This window comes from Phycodurus eques, chromosome 19, assembly GCF_024500275.1.
Source record: "Phycodurus eques isolate BA_2022a chromosome 19, UOR_Pequ_1.1, whole genome shotgun sequence".
Lineage (NCBI taxonomy): Eukaryota > Metazoa > Chordata > Actinopteri > Syngnathiformes > Syngnathidae > Phycodurus > Phycodurus eques.
The window spans coordinates 77,156-96,683 of NC_084543.1; the positions used below are offsets into that span (position 1 = coordinate 77,156).

General features: G+C 48.2%; 3 protein-coding genes across 12 annotated transcripts; 1 reads left to right on the top strand and 2 right to left on the bottom strand.

Annotated features, from left to right (window-relative positions):
* Positions 1-1,651: 1,651 nt before the first annotated feature.
* stambpl1 (STAM binding protein-like 1) lies at positions 1,652-9,054 on the bottom strand. 3 transcript variants are annotated; one of them, XM_061705262.1, is made up of 12 exons: positions 8,815-9,054; positions 8,487-8,591; positions 7,405-7,622; positions 7,259-7,334; positions 7,013-7,108; positions 5,994-6,176; positions 4,957-5,053; positions 4,194-4,318; positions 3,995-4,132; positions 3,766-3,878; positions 1,916-2,015; positions 1,652-1,839 (listed from the first exon to the last, which is right to left on the bottom strand). In XM_061705262.1, the coding sequence occupies exons 2-12, from the start codon at positions 8,514-8,516 to the stop codon at positions 1,783-1,785; spliced, it is 1,233 nt and encodes a 410-aa protein (XP_061561246.1). In that variant the 5' UTR covers positions 8,517-8,591; positions 8,815-9,054; the 3' UTR covers positions 1,652-1,782. The 3 variants fall into 3 exon arrangements, with proteins under 3 accessions (XP_061561246.1, XP_061561245.1, XP_061561244.1); XM_061705261.1 differs by having other exon boundaries at positions 4,957-5,158; XM_061705260.1 differs by having other exon boundaries at positions 4,957-5,161.
* ankrd22 (ankyrin repeat domain 22) lies at positions 8,662-12,122 on the top strand. 3 transcript variants are annotated; one of them, XM_061705274.1, is made up of 7 exons: positions 9,016-9,100; positions 9,326-9,390; positions 9,762-9,953; positions 10,668-10,775; positions 10,861-10,938; positions 11,035-11,133; positions 11,219-12,122. In XM_061705274.1, exons 2-7 carry the CDS (start codon positions 9,334-9,336, stop codon positions 11,294-11,296), a joined length of 612 nt encoding a protein of 203 aa, XP_061561258.1. In that variant the 5' UTR covers positions 9,016-9,100; positions 9,326-9,333; the 3' UTR covers positions 11,297-12,122. The 3 variants fall into 3 exon arrangements, with proteins under 3 accessions (XP_061561257.1, XP_061561258.1, XP_061561259.1); XM_061705273.1 differs by lacking the exon at positions 9,326-9,390 and having other exon boundaries at positions 8,662-9,100; XM_061705275.1 differs by lacking the exon at positions 9,016-9,100 and having other exon boundaries at positions 9,129-9,390.
* Positions 12,123-12,737: 615 nt separating this feature from the next.
* On the bottom strand, positions 12,738-19,361 carry lipf (lipase, gastric). Of its 6 annotated transcripts, none has more exons than XM_061705271.1 (12): positions 18,879-19,361; positions 18,229-18,293; positions 17,263-17,408; positions 15,828-15,939; positions 15,478-15,676; positions 15,262-15,371; positions 15,043-15,179; positions 13,735-13,881; positions 13,548-13,619; positions 13,403-13,471; positions 13,215-13,325; positions 12,738-13,122 (listed from the first exon to the last, which is right to left on the bottom strand). In XM_061705271.1, the coding sequence occupies exons 3-12, from the start codon at positions 17,401-17,403 to the stop codon at positions 13,000-13,002; spliced, it is 1,221 nt and encodes a 406-aa protein (XP_061561255.1). In that variant the 5' UTR covers positions 17,404-17,408; positions 18,229-18,293; positions 18,879-19,361; the 3' UTR covers positions 12,738-12,999. The 6 variants fall into 6 exon arrangements, with proteins under 6 accessions (XP_061561255.1, XP_061561253.1, XP_061561252.1 ...); XM_061705269.1 differs by having other exon boundaries at positions 17,263-17,412; XM_061705268.1 differs by having other exon boundaries at positions 18,229-18,336.
* Positions 19,362-19,528: the final 167 nt, after the last annotated feature.

Below are 19,528 nucleotides of genomic sequence, written 5' to 3' on the forward strand. Positions count from 1 at the left end.
CATCTGGCTCCTCTCAATGCAGAGGAGCACCTTCTTCAACTCCGAGCCCGTCCCGGATGACCGGGCTTCTCACCCTATCTCAAAGGGAAAGCCCGGAGACCCTGCGGAGGAAGCTGATTTCAGCCACTTGTATCCGCGAACTTGTTCTTTCGGTCACAACCCACAAATCGTGACCAATGGTAGGAACGTAGATCGACCAGAAAATTGAAAGCGTCACCTTTTTGGCTCAGCCCCTTCTTCACCCTGACAGACTGATACAGAGTCTCGATCACTGCAGACACTACACCGACCCGCCTGTCGATCTCCTGCTCCATTCTTCCCTCACTCGTGAAGAAGACCCCGAGATACTTGAACTCCTCCACTTGGGGCAGGAACTCATTCCCGACCCGGGGAGGGCACGCCAACCTTTTGCGATTGAGGACCATGGTCTCAGATTTGGAGGTGCTGATTCTCATCCAACTGCTTATTACCCAGCTGCAAATCGCTCCAGTTAGGTTGGCAATCGCGGCTTGGTGAAGCCATCAGAACCACATCACCTGCAAAAAGCAAGGACGTAAACTGAGGTCACCAAACCTGACCCCTTCAACGCCTTGGCTGGACGTAAAAATTCTGTCCATAAAAGTTATGAACAGAATCGGTGACAAAGGGCAGCTTTGGCAGAGTCCAACCCTCTCTGGAAACTAATTTGACTTACTGCCAGCAATGCGGACCAAACTCTGACACTGGTCCTACAGGGACCGAGCAGGGCGTATCAGGGGGTCCGATATCCCATACTCCGAGAGCACCCTCCACAGGACTCCCCAAGGGACATGGTCGAATGCCTTCACCAGGTCCACAAAGCACATGCAATAAATATGCCCACACCTGCTCAGCGCCTCTCACCGTGGGCAACTCCAGAGTAGAAGATTGTCCAAACCCTCTAAAGAGCACTGCCACTGGTAGGTAAGGAGCCCAAGCTGTGTCTGGAGGTGAGCCTGACTATATCTAGTCGGAATTTCTCAATCCCACAGCTCAGGCTCCTTCCCTGCCAGAGAGGTGACATTCCACGTTCCATGAGCCAGCTTCAGGGGTTGGATCGCCAAGGTCCCCACCTTCGGCTGCCGCAGAGCTCTCTGCGTGCCCCACCACATTGGGTCCACAGGTGGTGAGTCCATGGCAGGGGGGACCCACATTGCCTCATTTAGGCTGTGCCAGCCCAGGCCCCATGAGTGCAGGCCAGGCCGGCCACCAGGCGCTCGCCATCGAGCCCCACCTCCAGGTCTGGCTCGAGAGGTGTCTCCAAAGTGTTCCCTGTCAATTGACTGTCTGTTGTCGTACTAGAGCGGCTCCAACTACCGGAGACAAATTCCTTGTGTGTTTTTGGACATACTTGGCAAATAAAGATGATTCTGATTCTGAGAGGGGGGCCCCGGTGACCCGGGTCCCGGCGAGGGAAAAAGTTGTCCATATTTGTTTGTCGTCATAAGGAGTCTTTGAGCCGTGCTTTCTCCGGTCCCTCACCTAGGACCTGTTTGCCATGGATGACCCTCCCAGGGGCGCGAAGCGCCAGATAACTTAGCTCCTCGGATCATCGGAAACACAAACCCCTCTACCACAATAAGGTGACGGCTTAGGGAGGAGCCAATAATAATAAAGACCAAAAATAAAAATAAACTATTCGAAGATATTTATTAGCAACATCAAATTGACAACACAAAAACCCCAAATCCAAATTCCTCCTCCCGACATAGTCAGCCGTAATCATCGTTGGCCGTTCGTGGAGACAAGGGCGCCCCCTGCGTGTCACCTGAGGTCCAGCATGGTGACGTCGGCGTCCGTCATGTGCACGTGCGCGCAGGCCTGCCAGCAAAGACAACATAAAGCTTGGTATCGAGTGCTAAAGTGTGTGCGTTGTGGCGCGCTTGCGGCTCCTCACCGAGAAGAGTGGTGTCTCCCCGGAGTGAGGATGAAAACCTTGCAGGCGACAAGCAGAAACCTCCGACATCCCCACGCACGTCAGCCGGAAGACTCCCACGCTGACACACACACGCACACTTATGTTGGCATTTTGACGCTCTAGTTAGGATTTTGCATTCAGCTGACAGCAAATGTCGCGACAGACCGTCATTTGCATCCTGGGGGAGGGGTCAAAGGGTTGCATAATCACATGATTTACAGCAAGGAAAAGCTTTGCACGTGAGTGGAATGTCGCTGGCATCCAAAGTGGTGCAAAGCTTTTACACATTTTGTGGGAATTCTCAGTCACGGTGGTGTTGTTGACTCGACAAAAAAAAAAAAACTAAAATATGCCCGCATATGATGAGTGTGCGTTCCCTCCGCAGGGTGCCCGGGCTCTGCCTTAGAGCAGTGATTTCCATCCTTTACGGAGCGACGTCAGATATTTTACAATTGGAAAATCTCACGGCACACCAACAAACAAAAATGTCACAAAAAGTAGATACACAGTAATTACGGTATGTACTTCCTGCCATCTAATAAAAGTGCATTTACTGTATTTGTCGGTCTGTCCCTATGCCTCACTGGCATGAATAGAAGGACAAAGATACATTATTTCTTGTAAATGAATAATTTTTTGAGCATTTAAGTAAAATTTGACAATTTCCCACGGCACACCTGAAGATCACTCATGGCACACTAATGTGCCACGGCACACTGGTTGGGAATCACTGCCTTTGAGAACGGGTGAGAAGCTCGGTCATCCGGGAGGGGCTCAGAGTAGAGCCGCTGCTCCTCCGCATTGAAATGAGCCGGATGAGTTGGCTCAGGCATTTGATTCAGATGCCTCCCGGACGCCTACCCGGTGAGGTGTTCCGGGCACGTCCCACCGGAAGGAGACCCCGGGGACGACCCAGGACACGCTGGAGAGACTACGTCTCTCGGCTGGCCTGGGAACGCCTCAGGATCCCCTGGGAAGAGCTGGAGAAAGTAGCTGGGGAGAGGAAAGTCTGGGCTTCCGTGCTAAAGCTACTGCCCCCGCGACCAGACCTCGCATAAGCGGAAGAAAATGGACGGATGGATGGATTAATCCGTTACTTTTCAATTAATTGATGAATCGGAGAAAAACATGTTTTTAATTTCCATCCCGTATTCAAAACAGGACATTATTTCAAAGTGACAGTGTAGAATAAGGCACAAACTTAAATTGATGATGATTCAGTTCCAGATTTGGTCTGCAACGTCAGCAAAACAGCAAAAAATTTGATCGTTTTCCAAAGTAAAGCCGATGTTTTCAAATATCGCGTTTTGATGAAACACAAAGATGATCCGTCTGCAGGGCAACAGAAATCGAATAATATTTCCTGTTGAGAGGCTGAAATCAGACGATTTGGACAATTTTAAATTAAACAAGGTCTCAAACGATTCTTCGATTATCAAACTAGTGGATTAGTTGTCGACTAATTGATTAATTGTTGCACGCCTCCTACAGACGTAATAAGAAAATGTAAAGAAATATAAAGTGTAGCTCTTCTCTACAGTATTGGCATTTTGGATGTGTGCTTTTGAGGGGCGTGGCCTCGTGAGTGACGTTAGGAGCTGAAGTCAGCTGATGTGAGTTGGAGCAGCTCCTTGTGAGTGTGTTCATTTTGCATTTGTTTGTTTGTCCTCTTCTATAAATGGCTGAAAGTGCATCGGTAACTGTGGCTGTCCTTGCCCACACGCCAGGTCATCACACCAACTTCATCGCATAACACAACCTTAATGGATCAATTTTTTTCCCACTCGAGTGCTGGCGTGTGTGAAACTCGCTCGTAACATTTGACCCACCGGTTGTGTTTGGGAGCGCAGACGATGGCGATGGCCTCTGCCAACATCAGCTGATAGGCGGCGTGCGTGTGGAGGTCAACGCTGGATAGGAACACCGTCTGAGTGGGATGAGTCTATATACAGACACACACACACACACACACACACACACGCAGGTCAAAGGCCACAAAGAAGAGGCGCGAGAGAAAAAAGAAACTCATGAAAGTAATCAAAGTATCGCGGATCGTACGTGAATCCATCCAAGCGTGAGAAGCTGGTGTTTGTCCTGGAAGCCAAACAGTTCCTCCACGTCCTCCATGGCGCAGAAGTCGGGACCGGCCGACTGCTTGGGGACCACCACGTGCGTCACCGCCAACGCGTCCCTTTGCTAGGAGACAAACGGAGATGGGGTCAGAGCGCCCGCCGCCGCCGCTCTCTGCGGGACTCACCAGCCGTCCGCAGAGCACGCCGCACGTTTCGATCCCGCGAGCAGAGTTGCGGTCGGCCAGCAGCAGGAAGCGAGACGTCAGCGTCCGCGGAAGTAGCGTCCGCCGCAGGTGCTCCGCCCCCACACCTTTTCACACACAGGTAGGAATAGGTCTGTACAGCACACCCCTTTTCAGCTGTGTGCCTACGGCTGCGCTAAGCTAGGAGGGACAAACTCGACGCCCCATTCTGTGTGTGCAGATGGCAAGAAAACCCAAAGACTGCTGCGTGCGGTTGTGGACAACGCTGTATAATCACAAGGGGACTGGACGTAAACCTTCACAGGGAAAAATGTTTTTGGGGACTTTCTGAAAGACTGTTCGGAATTGAGATCACAAGCTTTGGCGATTTCAAAAACAAATCTGCTGAACATCGGTAGACAATTTAGCAATTTAGAACTTAATTTCCTTGTCCTTGCATTGCCTTCGATGGGAACGTCGACCTCCCCAACATGGCCGCCAAGCAGGCACGTCGCTGAGCCAGGCTGCTGCAGTGCGCTGGCGTATCTTATCGTCATATCCATAAGTCGATACGCGGGACGCCATCTGGTTTAGTCGGGGCCGGGGGTTATAGGTCAAGGGGACAGCTAAACCTTAAGGTCTGCTGACAACCAAAATCAGTTTTTGTATCAGCATTTAAGGAGTTGAACTGTGGAATAAATTTTACCCCGGATTGAAAAGCATGGTAGAGGAGGGACTACTGCATTATGGGATGCAGGCAACTTACCGTAAGCGGCATGAAGCGTGGCAGCTGAGTGGCTGACAGGAGGCCGAGTGGTCCTGTTAGGCACTGCCCCCACCAATCCTACACCATCTCCGATTGGCTGCCGAGACAAACGTGCGGTACGGTTGTCATGGTTGGCACACCTTTCGTCAAGCCTTATATTGGGTTTACACCAAGGGCGGGGCAGTACTTCTGGCCAGTCCAACTGCTTTGTGTTAGTCCGAAGGAAAAGGAAACGCTTCAAGTTTCAATCAAGAAAAAACACATTACTAGCCATCATCCATGTGTGTCTTTGTCTTGGGGAAGATCTGCGCCTTTGTCTTGTCTTTTTTGTTGGGATGTGTGCCTTTGTCTTTTTTTTTTGCCTTTGTGAGGCTTCTGCAGGATGTATTTGCCCGTGTGAACAGCAATGCAGACGAGCACGTGCCTGAACGTCCGATTGTGACGCTCTCGGGGCGATCGAGTTAAATCAATATATATATATCTTATGTGGTTACTGGTTTCCCAAAAAATATCAGAGTTTTCGATTCATTTTATGTTCCTCAGTTTTAGATTTGTTAGCGTGCCAATAACAAAGTGCTAACCCCTCTTTTAAATACGGGATACGAGCTCCAAATGTTCGGTATGCAAAAACAGGGAGGCGACGAAACTAACCTCGCAGATTTAAACGGCTTACAACTTGAAATCACCTCTAAAGAGAAAATAAAACTTTGAGAAGCCAATCTTGTGTTGATGGAGTTTGCTTGAAGAAGTCAGTCAATTGCCAACAATTGTGTCGTCTTGTAGTTTTGACCAAACTTCGGGCTCTTGTGAGGTAACGCGAATAGCGACGCTAGTTAGCCAACGGGTCCGTCATGACCTCAAGTCTCGACATGGATGAATTTTCTTCCACGAAACGACTCAAAAGTCGTTCTGTGAAATTTGTGGTGTTCTTGTAAATAAGCAACAAGCCGTTTGGCATCAAGATAAATGGGCCCCAAGTCCCCGGGTGGGCTCGGTCCTTAAAACCAGAAGCGTGTGGCATAAATCCCGTGGGCTACCTGGTGCCCCGCCACCTCTCCTCTCCTCTTGGCCGCCTCCTGGCAAGTGAGCTGCTCCTCGAAGTAGGCGAACTGCTCGGTCGCTAGCTGCGAGCGATGCATGGCGGCCACGCGCTCGCGCTCCGCCTCCAGCGGGCCCCGCCTCTCCTCGTCCAACGGACCCCGCCTGCCTGCCGAAGCCTCCTGACGGGAAAACGCCACAAATAGAAAAGATTCAAAACGACAAATAACGACTATTTAAGATCAATTCAACACTCTTGAACTCGTCGATTTTGGGTGAAACGTGACGAGTGAAAAACAAAGCTATCACTCTACAGGTTTCCAAAAATCTTCAGAATAGGGTATTGATGAGACATGTTGCCGTATGCCAAAGTGCAAACAGAACCCGCTGTATGCGGAACGTCACAAGAGCAAACCCGGGAACAGGTTAGCGGACTTCCTGTCTATGCTACGCTAACGAGCGTGACTATAAGTTGATGACGTGACGGTTGGAAGATGAACTTGCTAATTTTGTTTTCTTTATGGCAAAAGTTAAATACATGTATATCATTTATTTATACAAATACGGTGGCGGTGGTGAGCACATCTGTCTCACAGTTCGGAGGACCCGGGTTCAAATCCGACCTCGCCTGTGTGGAGTTTGCATGTTCTCCCCGTGCCTGCGTGTCTTTTCTCCGGGTACTCCGGTTTCCTCCCACATCCCCAAAACTTTTATGGTAGGTTGATTGACGACTCTAAATTGTCCGTAGACGCGAATGGTCGTTTGTCTATACGTACCCTGCGATTGGCTGGCGCCCGAAGTCGGGTGAAATGGGCGCTAGTACGCCGGCGACCCGAGTGAGGAAAAGCGTTTTGGAAAATGGACGGGAGTCTTTCATATTAATAGTGGCGGGGAGTGGTGCGCTACCATTGTTGTGTTTTGTGCTATTGGGCCCGAACCCCCGCCAGCAATATGGAGCCATGACGATTGTATTAATATTATGGGATGTTAGGACTGTTTGAGGGTTGGAAACACGGACCTGGACTTGCAGGAAGTGCGCATGTTCCTTGCCATATTTGTACTCCAATCGTTTTTGCAGCTCGTCCTTCCGGCAAAACGCCACTTCCTGAAGCTTCTACACGCACACACGTGCGTGCGCACACGCACACATAGACACACAAACACACACACACACACGCACACCCAAAGAGAGACGGCAGGTAATGTCGCCCGATTGGCTGTATTCAGCTGTCAGTCAGAGAGAAATGTCCCGCCCCGGCGCTACCTTCATGATGACGTGCTTCTCAGGAACTCGACAGTGCTGGTAGTCCTTGTGGGCCGGAAGCTTCTCCACAAATAGCCTTAAACGCACACACACGACGTCAGTGATGCGCATGAGCGTGTGGCGTGTGCGTGTGGCGTGTTCCTCACGTGATGAACTTGGTGTAGAGCACAAAGGCGTTCTCCAGACCGCCTTGGCGCAGATAGCCATCGGCCAGACGCTCCATCTCCAGGCCGGCGCGGAAGTAGCAGCGAGGCTCCACGTCCTGGTCCACGTCCACGCTGGCAGCCATCTTGGCCAGCGCTCGCACACGCTGGCCGGCGCTCAGCGACGCGTCCCTGTGGTCGCCCTCGCTGCACATCTTCCTCTGACACGACAACAATTCAAAGACATAACCAATCCTCAGGTCCCGAACGCTGCACAGACGTAGTGTGACATTTTGAAGATCTTTTTAAAAATATTTTCTGCTTCTTTGACTGCACAAAGTTTCCAACTAACATTGGTAATCGCTTGTTGTAAAAAAAAACTTATTTTGTTCTTTAACCTTTGAAATTGCGTGTTGTTTGCACAATGCGCATTTTGTTTTAAAACAATCTGAAAAATGACATTTCTGTGTTCGTATTTTAGTTCAACCTTTCGAGTTGCATTTTTTGTGGTAATACAGTGGTAACTCGAGATACGAGTGGACCGACTTACGCGTTTTTGAGATACGAGCCATCGATTGGTCAGGTTTTTGCTTTGACTCTCGAGCCCAAACTTTAGAAACGACTGCCGTACGGCAGCAGGGGGCTCCACTCACATGACAACAAGCAGCACCTTGGCTGATCCATCCATCCATTTTCTGAGCCGCTTCTCCTCACGCGGGTCGCGGGCGTGCTGGAGCCTACCCCAGCTATCATCGGGCAGGAGGCGGGGTACACCCTGAACCGGTTGCCAGCCAATCTCAGGTCACATACAAACAAACAACCATGTGCAATCACATTCACACCTACGGGCAATTTAGAGTCTCCAATTCATGCGTGTTTTTGGGATGTGGGAGGAAACCGGAGTGCCCGGAGAAAAGCCAAGCAGGCTCGGGGAGAACATGCAAACTACACAGAGGCAGGGTCAGGATGTGAACCCGCAACCTCTCAACTGTGAGGCAGATGTGCTAACTAGTCGTCCAGCATGCCGCTATATTATATATATATATGTTAATTATAAAATGAGAATGAGGATATTTCTCACTCACCAGCGAGTTCAAACTGAAGTTTTGCTCCATGACGAGTGAGCATGAATGCGCGTGCGCGTGACAGGCTCAGCTCGTCTGGCGGGTTTCTCTTCCTGTTCTGCTTTGCTGCAGGGAGACACGCGAAAGCAAACTACATTTCCCATGATTCCCTGCAGTGCGTCGGCGTAGGTTAAAAATGCGGAAGTAAATAAAAACAGTGCAAATGGAACAGTTTCCTTTTTCTCGCCAGAGAGGGCGTTCATCAACAGCCACAAGAAGAACGAAAAGCACAAACAGGTCCGCGGGGCCTGGTTTGAGCCTCAAAAAGAAGAAAAAGACCAAAACGTACCGTTCGACGTGCACCTGCTGGGCGCGTCACCGCGACCGCCCGTGCGCGCGCCCGACGTTCACGAGGAGTCACAAGTGAAGAAATCAAGTTAGCTATGCTAAGCTAAAAAACAACAACAACAAAAATGCATAATAAAAACCTAGTTGCGCTAAACTAAAACGGCTGAACGCTGATGGTGGCCATGGTGAGGCTCACAGATCGTCTACGCACAAGAGCCCACTCCGACGTGCCCCTTAGTTCTCTCTGCGCATGCGCTGACAAAAGAAATTCATCGACCCTCACTCAGGTCGGTAATCCAAAGGATTGATGAAAATCTTTTTTTTTTTCTGACACCGCACGAAATATGAGCATATTTTTGTGTTGTGATGAAATGTTTCCATTGTCTGCCAGGAAATTGACAAAAATATCAAATCAAGACGTATTGTGACCTCTGACCTTGGCTACTGGCACCAATAAATAAATAAAGCTTGAAATTTTATTTTGAAAAGGCCGTGCTCTTTTATTTTGAAAGTGCAAGAAATGTTGCCAACGTCCCGTGTGTTTCCTGCGGCAGACATGGGTAAGGTGTACTCGAAGGTAAGAATGCCTTTCTTGTCACATTCCCTATTTTCGGCCATTCAAACTGCACTTCTGCTCCCTGCGCTCACACACACGCACACTGTCAGTCAGCCAATTGATGAACAAAAGTAATCTTTGTGAAGATGTCAAACACTCACAAAAATGAACACAAACTCACATTTCAAACTTGACTTTTGCTTTAAGCATTGGATACTGTGTGTGGGCATGTGCGTGTTTAACTGGTCAAACGGGTTTGTTTGGGATGTTAATGAAAGAAATACAACTGCTTGCTGCCTTTGCTGTGTGTGTGTGTGTGTGTGTGTATGTGTGTGTGTGGGGGGGTGGGGGGGGCTTGGCGCTTTCACCCAATTGGTCTTTCTCTCCCGCAGGCGGCCTGTCAGTTTGCGTACGACGGCGACATCCACCAGCTTTTACCCCTGGTCGCCCGAGACCCGAACAGCGTCAACGAGCAGGATGACGTCACCGGGGACACGCCCCTCATCGCCGCCTGTCGCCGTGGCAACTTGAGCGCTGTCACAATTCTGATGGAGCACCACGCGGACGTACGCCCATGCAACAAGGTCGGCAAGGCCCGTGTCACGCAGGCCTGCACTCTTCTTCTTGTTGCAGTTATGTAGAGGTGCTACAGAATTCATTATATTATTGACAACTAATCGATGATCAAATTAGACAACTATTTTGACAATCGAGGAATCGTCTAAAGACCTTGTTTAACTTGAAATTCAAATCCTTCAATTTCTGCCTCTCAACAGCAATTATTGTCCGATTTCTGTCGTTGTCATGTTTGCAGACTGATTATCTTTGTGTTTCTTCAAAATAAGACATTTGCAAACATCTGCTTTGACTTTGGAAAACATCAACATTTTTGATTATTTTCTGACAGATGTTATGGACAAAACCAAGAACTGAATCATCATCAATTTATGTCTGTGCCTTTTCTGCAGTCAGTTTGAAATAATGTCCTGTTTGTCAAAAAAGGGATGGAAATTACTTAGTCATCGATTAATCAACAGGTGAAAGAATAGGGTTAGGATTAGCCCTAACCTTAACTAATTGTTAGTTGCAGCCCGAGTGTTATGGTTGTGTTATTGTTGTGGCATTATTTCTCTTGTTGCGTTGAATGTTATTGTGGTGTGTTGTTGCGTATTTGTCATAATTACCATTGTTGCTGCTGTGTTGTTATTGTTTTATTATTGCAGTTGCTCATATTATTGTAGTGTGCTGTTGTTGCAGTTGTGTTGTTCTAGCGTTACTATCATTTTGTTGTGTTTCAGAAGGGTCGCACGTGTCTACACTACGTTGCTAAGCAGAAGTTCTCTCTTCTGGACCACCTGATCATCCTCATCCTGATGCCCATCCTCCTCCTGGGATACTTCCTCCTGGCACGTCACCGCATGACATCACTACATGACATCATCGCATGACATCATCACGTGATACTGTGTGTGTGTGTTTGCACACGCGCAGTTACAGAAGCAGCGCCGTAACGAGGCTCTGATGAAGGAAGTGCTGGACAGCGACGTGGACGTCAACGCGGCAGACTACGTACGATCGCCATAAGATCCGCGCACGCACGTCTAACCTTGGCTGTGACCTTGTGTGTGTGTGTGTGTGTGTGTGTGTGCGCGCGTGCACATGCAGAAAGGGAACACAGCTCTTCACTACGTTTGTCTGCGGAAACGCCATCTTTTAGTTCCTCTGTTGCTCCACAGAGACGCCGACCCTCATGTCAAGAATGACGTACGTGAGACACACACGCGCTGTGGACTCCAAAGGTTCACGGCGTGTTCTGGTTGCAACTGCTTTTTTTTTTGTTTGTTTTCAGGACGGCGAGTCGCCGATGGACATCGCCATGAGGTTAAAGTTCACTAAAGTAGTGCGGCTGCTGAGGAAGACGCAGTGATGGAATCGCTTCACGTGCACTCTCACCCGCGCCATCTGGACTCAAGGACGGATTTGGCGCCACCTGCGGCGTGAGGCAGTACTAGCCAACTATTGTGATTTTTTTCCCCTTTCATTGTAGTCACGTGTCATCCTGACCTGATTCTTGAATTTCAACATTTCCTTCTAAGGTTGTTGGACAATTCTTGTTTCGTGGGCCAGTTGAAAGTCATCCGCATCCACACGGGGTGGCTCATCGCTAACATGAGCTAAGCTAAGCTAAAAACTGGTCTCTTGTTTGTGTATTAGGGCCCAACCGATTAATCGTCGGGGCAATTTATTTGGCCGATATTAGCCAAGTTTTTAAAACACATTTCAACATAAGACACTTAAAAAAACTAATAATAAATGATAAAAACATTCAACAAACATTCCTTCTCCCTAACCTTTCTCTCTTTTGTAAAGTTAAACAAATACTAAAGGACGTAAAGGAAGGAAGTACCATGGAACCATATTGAATAAAACGGACCGTCGGGACTGAACAATGTGTTCAAAAATAGTTTCCATTTGTCACGTAAACTGCCGTTGACAAAGTCTGTAAGTTCCAGAATTGGCCGCTGTGGCGCAATACGGGCAGAGTATGGGACTGATATATTTCCGAGTCACAGATATACGATATGACTAGATCCAATTCCAAAAGACATTGAATGTGAGGTAATGTTAAGATGCTTATATCTATTGTCTATTGTGCAGATAGCGTGGCATGGCTGCGGGGTGAATTCTGAGGAATACAAAACACAAGTCCCCTAAGTCTGGAACATGCAATTTTTTTGATACAGTAGGTTTTTTTTTTTTGTCCGGCCGTTTGCCTTTGGCAACAGATTTGGAACTAGGAAGCACAGTAATTGCTCACGGCTCATGAAAGCAACTCGCCTACGATGAGTACTGTACGTCAACGTCACATCACTGTGACCAAGCACACCGGCGTGGAATGAAATGTCAAACTTTCAAACATTTTCAAGCTTTTTTAAAACATATTTACAATGAATTTGTACTGTACTAACCCTAACCCAAATGTTCTGTTCTTTTAATTCATATAATTATTGTTGTAAGTGTTAAGGAACCATCCATCCATCCACTTTCCGTCACACTTCTCCTCACACGCGTCTCGGGCGTGCTGCAGCCTATCCCAGCTGAGTGGGCAAGAGACGGGGTAGTTTTTTTTTTTCAATTCATATTGTTTTTAAATCAATTGGTCGATTAATCGCTTATTGGAGTTTAATTCTCCCTGCGATTGGCTGGCAACCAGTTCAGGGTGTACCCCGCCTCCTGCCCGATGACAGCTGGGATAGGCTCCGGCGCGCCCGCGACCCTAGTGAGGATAAGCGGCTCAGAAAATGGATGAATGGATGGAGTTTAATTCTGCCCGGCATCGGCCTAAAAAAACTTATTACTTCTCACCATTTTTGAACGGCAAGGTATTTATTTTCCTTTTATTGAATCAATAGCTGATGTAAAAGGTCACACACGAAAGGCTAGCTACACTTAGCGTCATGATGCTAATAACACAAGCGGGAAACATTTTCTCCTCCAAACGAGCGGCAAATAAAAACATGGAAACAAATGATTGTGAAAATTAAAAACATTTCCAGCAGACGTCAACTTGGATTTTGCTGCGAGACGACTCGATCAGGTGTCGTGCGGTGAGCGAGTGAGCGGCGCCCCCTAGTGTTCCCGCTGCAGCAGCTTGAGGATAGCGGGAAACATCAGCTGGGGGGCGTCCAGACCCCAAATGAAGTCCAAGTGGTCCCAGTGGGGAATGTGCTGGTGGAACACAACATTGGACACCTGCGGGTCACATAAGCCCATCAGACAAACACACACATCACACAAACATCAACACACATCACACGATGCTTTGGTGTGTGCGTGCGTTTGACCTGCGTGAGGAGCAGAGCGACGTCTTTGGGGTCGGCCAGCGTGTCGTGCCCCCCCGAGAAGACGGCGGTGGGAACCTTCATGTCCTGGACGCGGTACTGGGGGGGCGTGGTCTGCGGGGCACACGGGAAGGCGGCCGGCGCCGCGGTTACGCCCGCTCTTTTCCCGTTTGGGGTTCGCGCTCGCTCACCTGGTTGTAACGTTTCATGTTTCCCTCCGTGCCGAAGTCGAACGCCGACAGCTTCCCGCTATCGACCGCCTGAAACCAGACAACAACAACAACATCAAGCTCTCCGTCCATTTGTTTGCACGTACGCGTGTGCATTCGTGTCGACCTGGGCCCAGTGGAGCATGTTCTGGACCGACGTGCCAGCAGGACAGTGCGTGGTGTAGACGGCCGTGCGAGACTGAAAGCACACATCAGACGAGCAATTCGTACGACAACAAGAACCCCGACGTAACATTTGACGAGGAAGCGCCGGGCGCTCCGTCGGTCGTCTTGGCGCAATGGAGGCGACCGACCATGTTGAGGTTGAGCTCGTCAAAGCCGCACAGGACGAAGAAAAGATTTCCGCACAGCTCGCTGAGCAGATGTTTGCCGCAAACGTGCTCGGCGAACCACTCGATCATGTGACTCTGAGGCAGGAAGTCCCGCCTCCCGAACAGGTCCTGTTGGAACGTGAAGCCAGGAGAGATTAACCCTAAAAAATGCCCTCAATGCAGGGTTTCCCACATATACATTTATTTTTGGCGGGCCCCACACAATGCAATGTATCCCACAATGCATCGGGATTCCATTTGTAGCGAGCAAATGCGAACACAGCGACTACGTTCGCAATCGCTCACTCATTTGCGACTCCCCAATCTCTATACAACAGTCTAACCATCAACAAATCGATGAATCAGATCAAAATTTTAAAATGTCAAGTCCTTTTATTCAAAAACAAGACGTTACTTCAAATTGACAGCTCAGAAAATGCAAACATAAATTCATGATGATTCAGTTCCTGGTTTGGGCCATTACATCCGTCAGAAAACCTATCATTGTTTTCCAAAGTAAAAAAAGATCCATTTTCTGAGCCACTTAGCCTCACAAGGGTCGCGGGAGTGCTGGAGCCTATCCCCGCTATCATCGGGCAGGAGGCGGGGCACACCCTGAATCGGTCGCCAGCCAATCGCAGGGCACATAGAAATAAACAACCATTCACGCACACATTCACACCTACAGGCAATTTAGAGTCCGCAATCAACCTACCACGCATGTTTTTGGGTTGTGGGAGGAAACCGGAGTGGCCGGAGAAAAGCCACTCAGGTACGGGGAGAACATGCAAACTCCACACAGGCGGGGCCGGGATTTGAACCCCGGTCCCCAGAACTGTGAGGGAGATGTGCTAACCAGGATGTCAAGTCTCTTGCCCTGGGACACGACGACAATTTAGGGATTTAGGCCCCCCCCCCCCCCCCAAAAAATATAAAACATAATATATAAAATAAAAAAGTGGCCTAAAAAGTTAAACAACTGAACTCGTCTTAAACATTTCATTTGCTGTGTTTGGAATCATTTACATATTCCCTAATCTCAATAGGTTATTTTTAGGGAATTGTTTTTGTGAATTTAAAAATCCACAATATAAAAATCCAATTGTAATGAGTAGGGTTTCAGAATCATTCGCTCATTCTCGACTCCCGAATCACTACATAGAGATTTCAAGTGAACTTTTTAGTCAACTATTTGGGCCACGATATCGTATGGAATGAGTGAATGATTCCCAACAGGTTAGCAGGTTCGGTCGAGGTGTCATGTGAGCGGGAGCGATTCTCGGGTCCTACCCAAACCAGGAATTCGGGCAGGATGGAGAGTTTTGTCATGGGGCTGCTGGTGAAAGCCACCGTGGCCACCGGAGCCAGCGCCACAAACAATTTGATCTTGGCGGCCACGTGTGGAAGCTTGGAGAACGCCATGAATCCTACTCAATCACACAAACACACGTGGTTTGTGATCATTTCATTTGGACTACACAATGTGTGTAAAAAAAAACCATGTTTCACCAATGGTGGTCCCCTGCGAGTGTCCGATGTAAACTATCTGGTCTTGTCCCGTCACCTTCAGGATGTAGTCCACAACAGCGGGAAGATCGAAAAGGGCCATTTCGTCGTGACTGTACGTGCGCACGCCCGCGCACACACACACACACACACACACACACACACACACACACGATCGTACTTGTCGCATGCAGTGACGAGGTCGCTTCTCGAGCGTACCTGAACTTCCAGAAGTCTAAGTGGTCTGGAGTGAAGGTGCGGTGTTTCCTGGACCAGGTGTTCCCTCGGCTGTTCCCGAGCCAAACGTCATAGCCGGCGTCAGCCAACGCGTAGCCCAGGCCGGAAGCCGGCGGGTTGGTGATCCAGTTGCTGCCGGCTGCCAGGAGGCCGTGCTGGAGGAAAACTGCGCCTCTGAGACCTGCACCGCTAACGACAGTGTGTGTGTGTGTAAACAGTATGTATAGAAATGTTGTCCAGTTGACTAGAAAAGGCACGTTGACGAGTAACGTCAAGTTGAATTCAAATGCTGTCAAGTTGAATAGAACTGTCGTCAAGTTTGTTGCACTGACTTTTCTTGCACTCGCGTCCTGAGGGGATTCTGTTGACCATCAGGACGTAGCCGTCCTGTGTCACAACCTCGTGTTCCTCTGCCGGGTAGCCCCACCTGCCGATGATCTCCGTCTGCGTGCGCACGCATACACACCCGCGCACGCAGTGAGGTGCATCTGACTTTCTTACCATGACAACTTAAGTCTGCCTGTTTGTGTGCATGGGTTTGTTTTTTTCCACTTTTCACAGAGTACTCACAAAGTGTTTTAAAGGTCAGAGTGCAAAGATGTAAAAAAAATATTCTTGACACCTCGAGAAGCATTTTAAAAACCAAAACTGCCATTTATACATACAGCCGTTGAATCAATAAATATAGTTTGTACTGGCTTGTGCCCCCATTTTTCCTGACCCGATCAGCTGTTTTAAAAGACACGTCACCCCAGGAAGCAGAGACTGTTCTGACGAGGGCTGGAGTGACAGCCCAAACTGTCGGCAAGGTTCCTCTTCAGCGAAATGTTTTTTTGTCGCAACAAAAGAAATCCAAAAACCCTTTCAAAAGAGGTCAACCAGATGAACGTTGTAGACCTACAGTATCTAAACTCACAAAATAATAAACGGTAGCTGCAAACAAATTGTATTGTATTGTATCAAGACCGCAGAGCAAATCAACAGAGCGATGTTGGAGAGAGTGGAAGCCAACTTCCATCAACGCCTTCACAAATGCAGCAATGAAAACGGACAGCACGTGGTGGATGTTGTTTACCAGACTTGATCGTGTCAAATGCTATTTCAATACCAACACATTGATGTCAGTAACATTTGTTTGTGGCTCCCATTTATTATTTTGTGAGTTAGTCAAAAACATCTGTCCTTTCCGCCACACCTGGTACTTTTGTGTTGTTGTTGTTTGGTTGTCTGTATTTCCAATCTGCTCTTTGCGATATTGTGTCCCCTATTTCAGCGGCCTCCGTTGCATTGAATCAGCTGCTACATAGCCGCGAGCCGGCGTCAGAGACCGGCCCCGACGTCCTGATCGGGTTGGACCGCAAGTCTACTTTCAGACGGCATAAATCCTCATCCTGCTCCCCTTTTGGACGGTAAAGACAAAGAAATATGACTTAGCTGTGATTACTTTGCGGTGAATAGCAGAACTACACCCAGGATGTCTCGGCATCGGGAACGTTCAGGAGGGATCAATAAAACCTCCTTTTTAGCCAATTTAGGGTTGACGAATAGCTGGAAATGACGACAAAACAAAACCTATTCACAATGCAACTATGAATTCTAACCTCCAGCCATAAAATCCTTGCACTCTGACCTTTGAATAGTTCCAATAACCCACATTATTGAGTTAGTAGTGTATCTATTCGGCTAATACAAGGGGGAAAATGTAAACAATCAAGTCCTGCTGGAATGCCTGCCCAAATAAATGCGTAGTGCGTGTGTGATCCTCACGATGTTCATGTGTACTTCAGGGTCCAACATCGTCTGCGTGCCAAAAGAGCGACGCCCCGTTGATGGCGACCTGTCGGCCGGGACCGCACTGCACAGCAGAACTGCAAAAAGCGCACAAAGAGCACAAAGCGCACACCGCATGCTGTCTGCCTAACCCCACACACACACGCGCACGCACACACACACGCATCGGTCTCCAAGTTCATCTCTTATAGTCACGTACAGTGCCGCGCCCTGTTCTTGCCGCGTGTGGTAACGAGGGGCGGCCAGCACCCGCGGACTGGCGTTGGGCCAACACACATTTGCACAGCCGCGTTGGAAGCCGTTACATTTACATACGATAATTGGGTTCCGAGCAGCAGTACAACAATTCATCGATCATCAATTGATCGTTTCGACGCCTTGTCTAACTCTCAGTAGTAAATATTCGCCGATTTCGGTCATCCTCCGTGAAAGAAGACTGATTATATTTGGTGTTTCATCAAAATAACACTTTAGCAAACATCTGCTTTTACTTTGGAAAACAATGCTCAACAGAAGGTACGGACCTAAACCAGGAACGAAATCATTGTCAATTTATGTTTGACATTTTCTGCACTGTCAATTTGAAATTACGTCCTGATTTTGCACTTTTTTTTTTTTTTTTATCCTATTCATCTCAAGAATAATCAACAGATGAATAATTATGTAAACAATCGTGAGTTTCACTTGCAGATTAGACCCCATCTGCCTTTCGGACCTGGGACTGGAGGAAGAACGCGAGTTGACCTAAACGTGACTGGAGCGCCACGAACTGTCTGCAAACACGGACAAACTCGCCCAAAACATGACGTAAACGTGGCAAAAGCGCCTCAGACATGAACACAAGTGCGAATCTTCCCACGCGGACGTATGCACGCCTGATTAAAGACGCTGTTTTGCACTTTTGGGTGACTTTAAAGCGGTTTTGTGCAGCGAATCACTCACCGGAAGCTGAGCTCAGGCGCTTGAACTTCGATCACGTGACGTGGATGTGACGTCACCGAAGCGAGCTTGTGCGCAGATTCAGCAGTCGATTAAAAACAAGAGACCGCACTGTAAATGTTATCGTAACTTATTACTTAGCGGTCCTGTGATTCAAGGTTGATCTATTCGCGACGTTTTTCAGGGCAAACAAATGTTGCGAAAGAGCTCAATGGACGCCATGACTGAGTTCAAAAGACAAGTCATTTTTAGATTAACGACGGTATTTTAACCTTACTCATGGTTACTTGTGAAGTCAACAGACATTTTGGTCAAAGCTCTCTTTTGCTACCTTAAGGTTGTGACAGATGAAAATAAGTCATTTATGGCTAAACTAGCTGGAGGCCTGGAGCTGAGTCTAAATTTTAGATTCAGCTTCACTCACTCTACATCCAGGGCTAATCGTTTCGTTTTAGACTCTAAAACGATTAGTCCTGGATGGAGAGTGAAAACCTGCTAGCAAGCTACCGCCTCCAAAAGGAACAAAATATTTACATTCATTGATTAGATGACGTCAAACTAACAGAAGTGAAAAATATAGTTGCACTATTGTTCCTTCATACAGCAACGCTGCATATCCTACATCATCCCATTCCACCACCGTCTGTACTCACGTTTATTTGGCCAAAGCTTTGAAAGCGAAGGCTGCGGGAAACCCAAAGAGCAGCTGTCCGACCAGCAGCTTAGCCTCGAAATCGGCGGCCCTCCCCCCCAAAAAGTCGAAACAAAGGTAAGTAAAACGTCAAAATGTAGAGAAAGATGAGAAACAGCGGTAGGAGTCGGTCTCGTGCCGTGTGACTCGTGTCGGAAAGAGGAAGCGAAAAGTCATTTAGGAAGTGGGGGGGAAAAAAAAAAAGTCGTTTCGGAAGCGTAAAAAAGTCGTTTAACGGCCACGCTTCACACCAAAGAAGAAGCCACACACAAGCAAAGAAAGTCATTTGAGCTCGGTCGCCCAATTCAGACTTTTTGAATTTTTTTTTTTTCCCCCGTCGGCTATTTTTACATAGTTGTTCAGATTACAAAAACAAATTCAACTTTAAGAATGTGTCCGTGATGTGACACGCACGCGCACAAAAGACGACATCCCGAGGCACGGCGTGTTTCCACAAGTCATTATAGTCCCACGCAATGTAGGTCTCATCCTGACGCATTTGCGGCAATTTCAAAAATTTTGTGCGACCGGAGCCAACAGCTTTCTTCAACAGAGGGTAGAGTAAGTATTGAGACAAACTTTTGTTCTTGACCAAATACTTATTTTCCACCG

What these genes read in the sequence shown, in the direction of transcription:
- stambpl1 (XM_061705260.1), bottom strand. Translation starts at nt 8,516, where the DNA reads ATGGAGCAAAACTTCAGTTTGAACTCGCTG. An exon ending in GAGAGGTGGCGGGGCACCAG is followed by an intron (nt 5,162 to 5,993) that starts GTAGCCCACGGG and finishes ACTAACACAAAG; the next exon opens with CAGTTGGACTGGCCAGAAGT. An exon ending in CACGCTTCATGCCGCTTACG is followed by an intron (nt 4,319 to 4,956) that starts GTAAGTTGCCTG and finishes GTGTGTGAAAAG; the next exon opens with GTGTGGGGGCGGAGCACCTG.
- ankrd22 (XM_061705273.1), top strand. Translation starts at nt 8,987, where the DNA reads ATGGTGGCCATGGTGAGGCTCACAGATCGTCTACGCACAAGAGCCCAC. An exon ending in ACGTACGCCCATGCAACAAG is followed by an intron (nt 9,954 to 10,667) that starts GTCGGCAAGGCC and finishes GTTGTGTTTCAG; the next exon opens with AAGGGTCGCACGTGTCTACA. An exon ending in TCCTGGGATACTTCCTCCTG is followed by an intron (nt 10,776 to 10,860) that starts GCACGTCACCGC and finishes GCACACGCGCAG; the next exon opens with TTACAGAAGCAGCGCCGTAA.
- lipf (XM_061705272.1), bottom strand. Translation starts at nt 17,403, where the DNA reads ATGCGGTGTGCGCTTTGTGCTCTTTGTGCGCTTTTTGCAGTTCTGCTG. An exon ending in ACGAGCTCAACCTCAACATG is followed by an intron (nt 13,620 to 13,734) that starts GTCGGTCGCCTC and finishes GTGTGCTTTCAG; the next exon opens with TCTCGCACGGCCGTCTACAC. An exon ending in ACATGAAACGTTACAACCAG is followed by an intron (nt 13,326 to 13,402) that starts GTGAGCGAGCGC and finishes TGTGCCCCGCAG; the next exon opens with ACCACGCCCCCCCAGTACCG.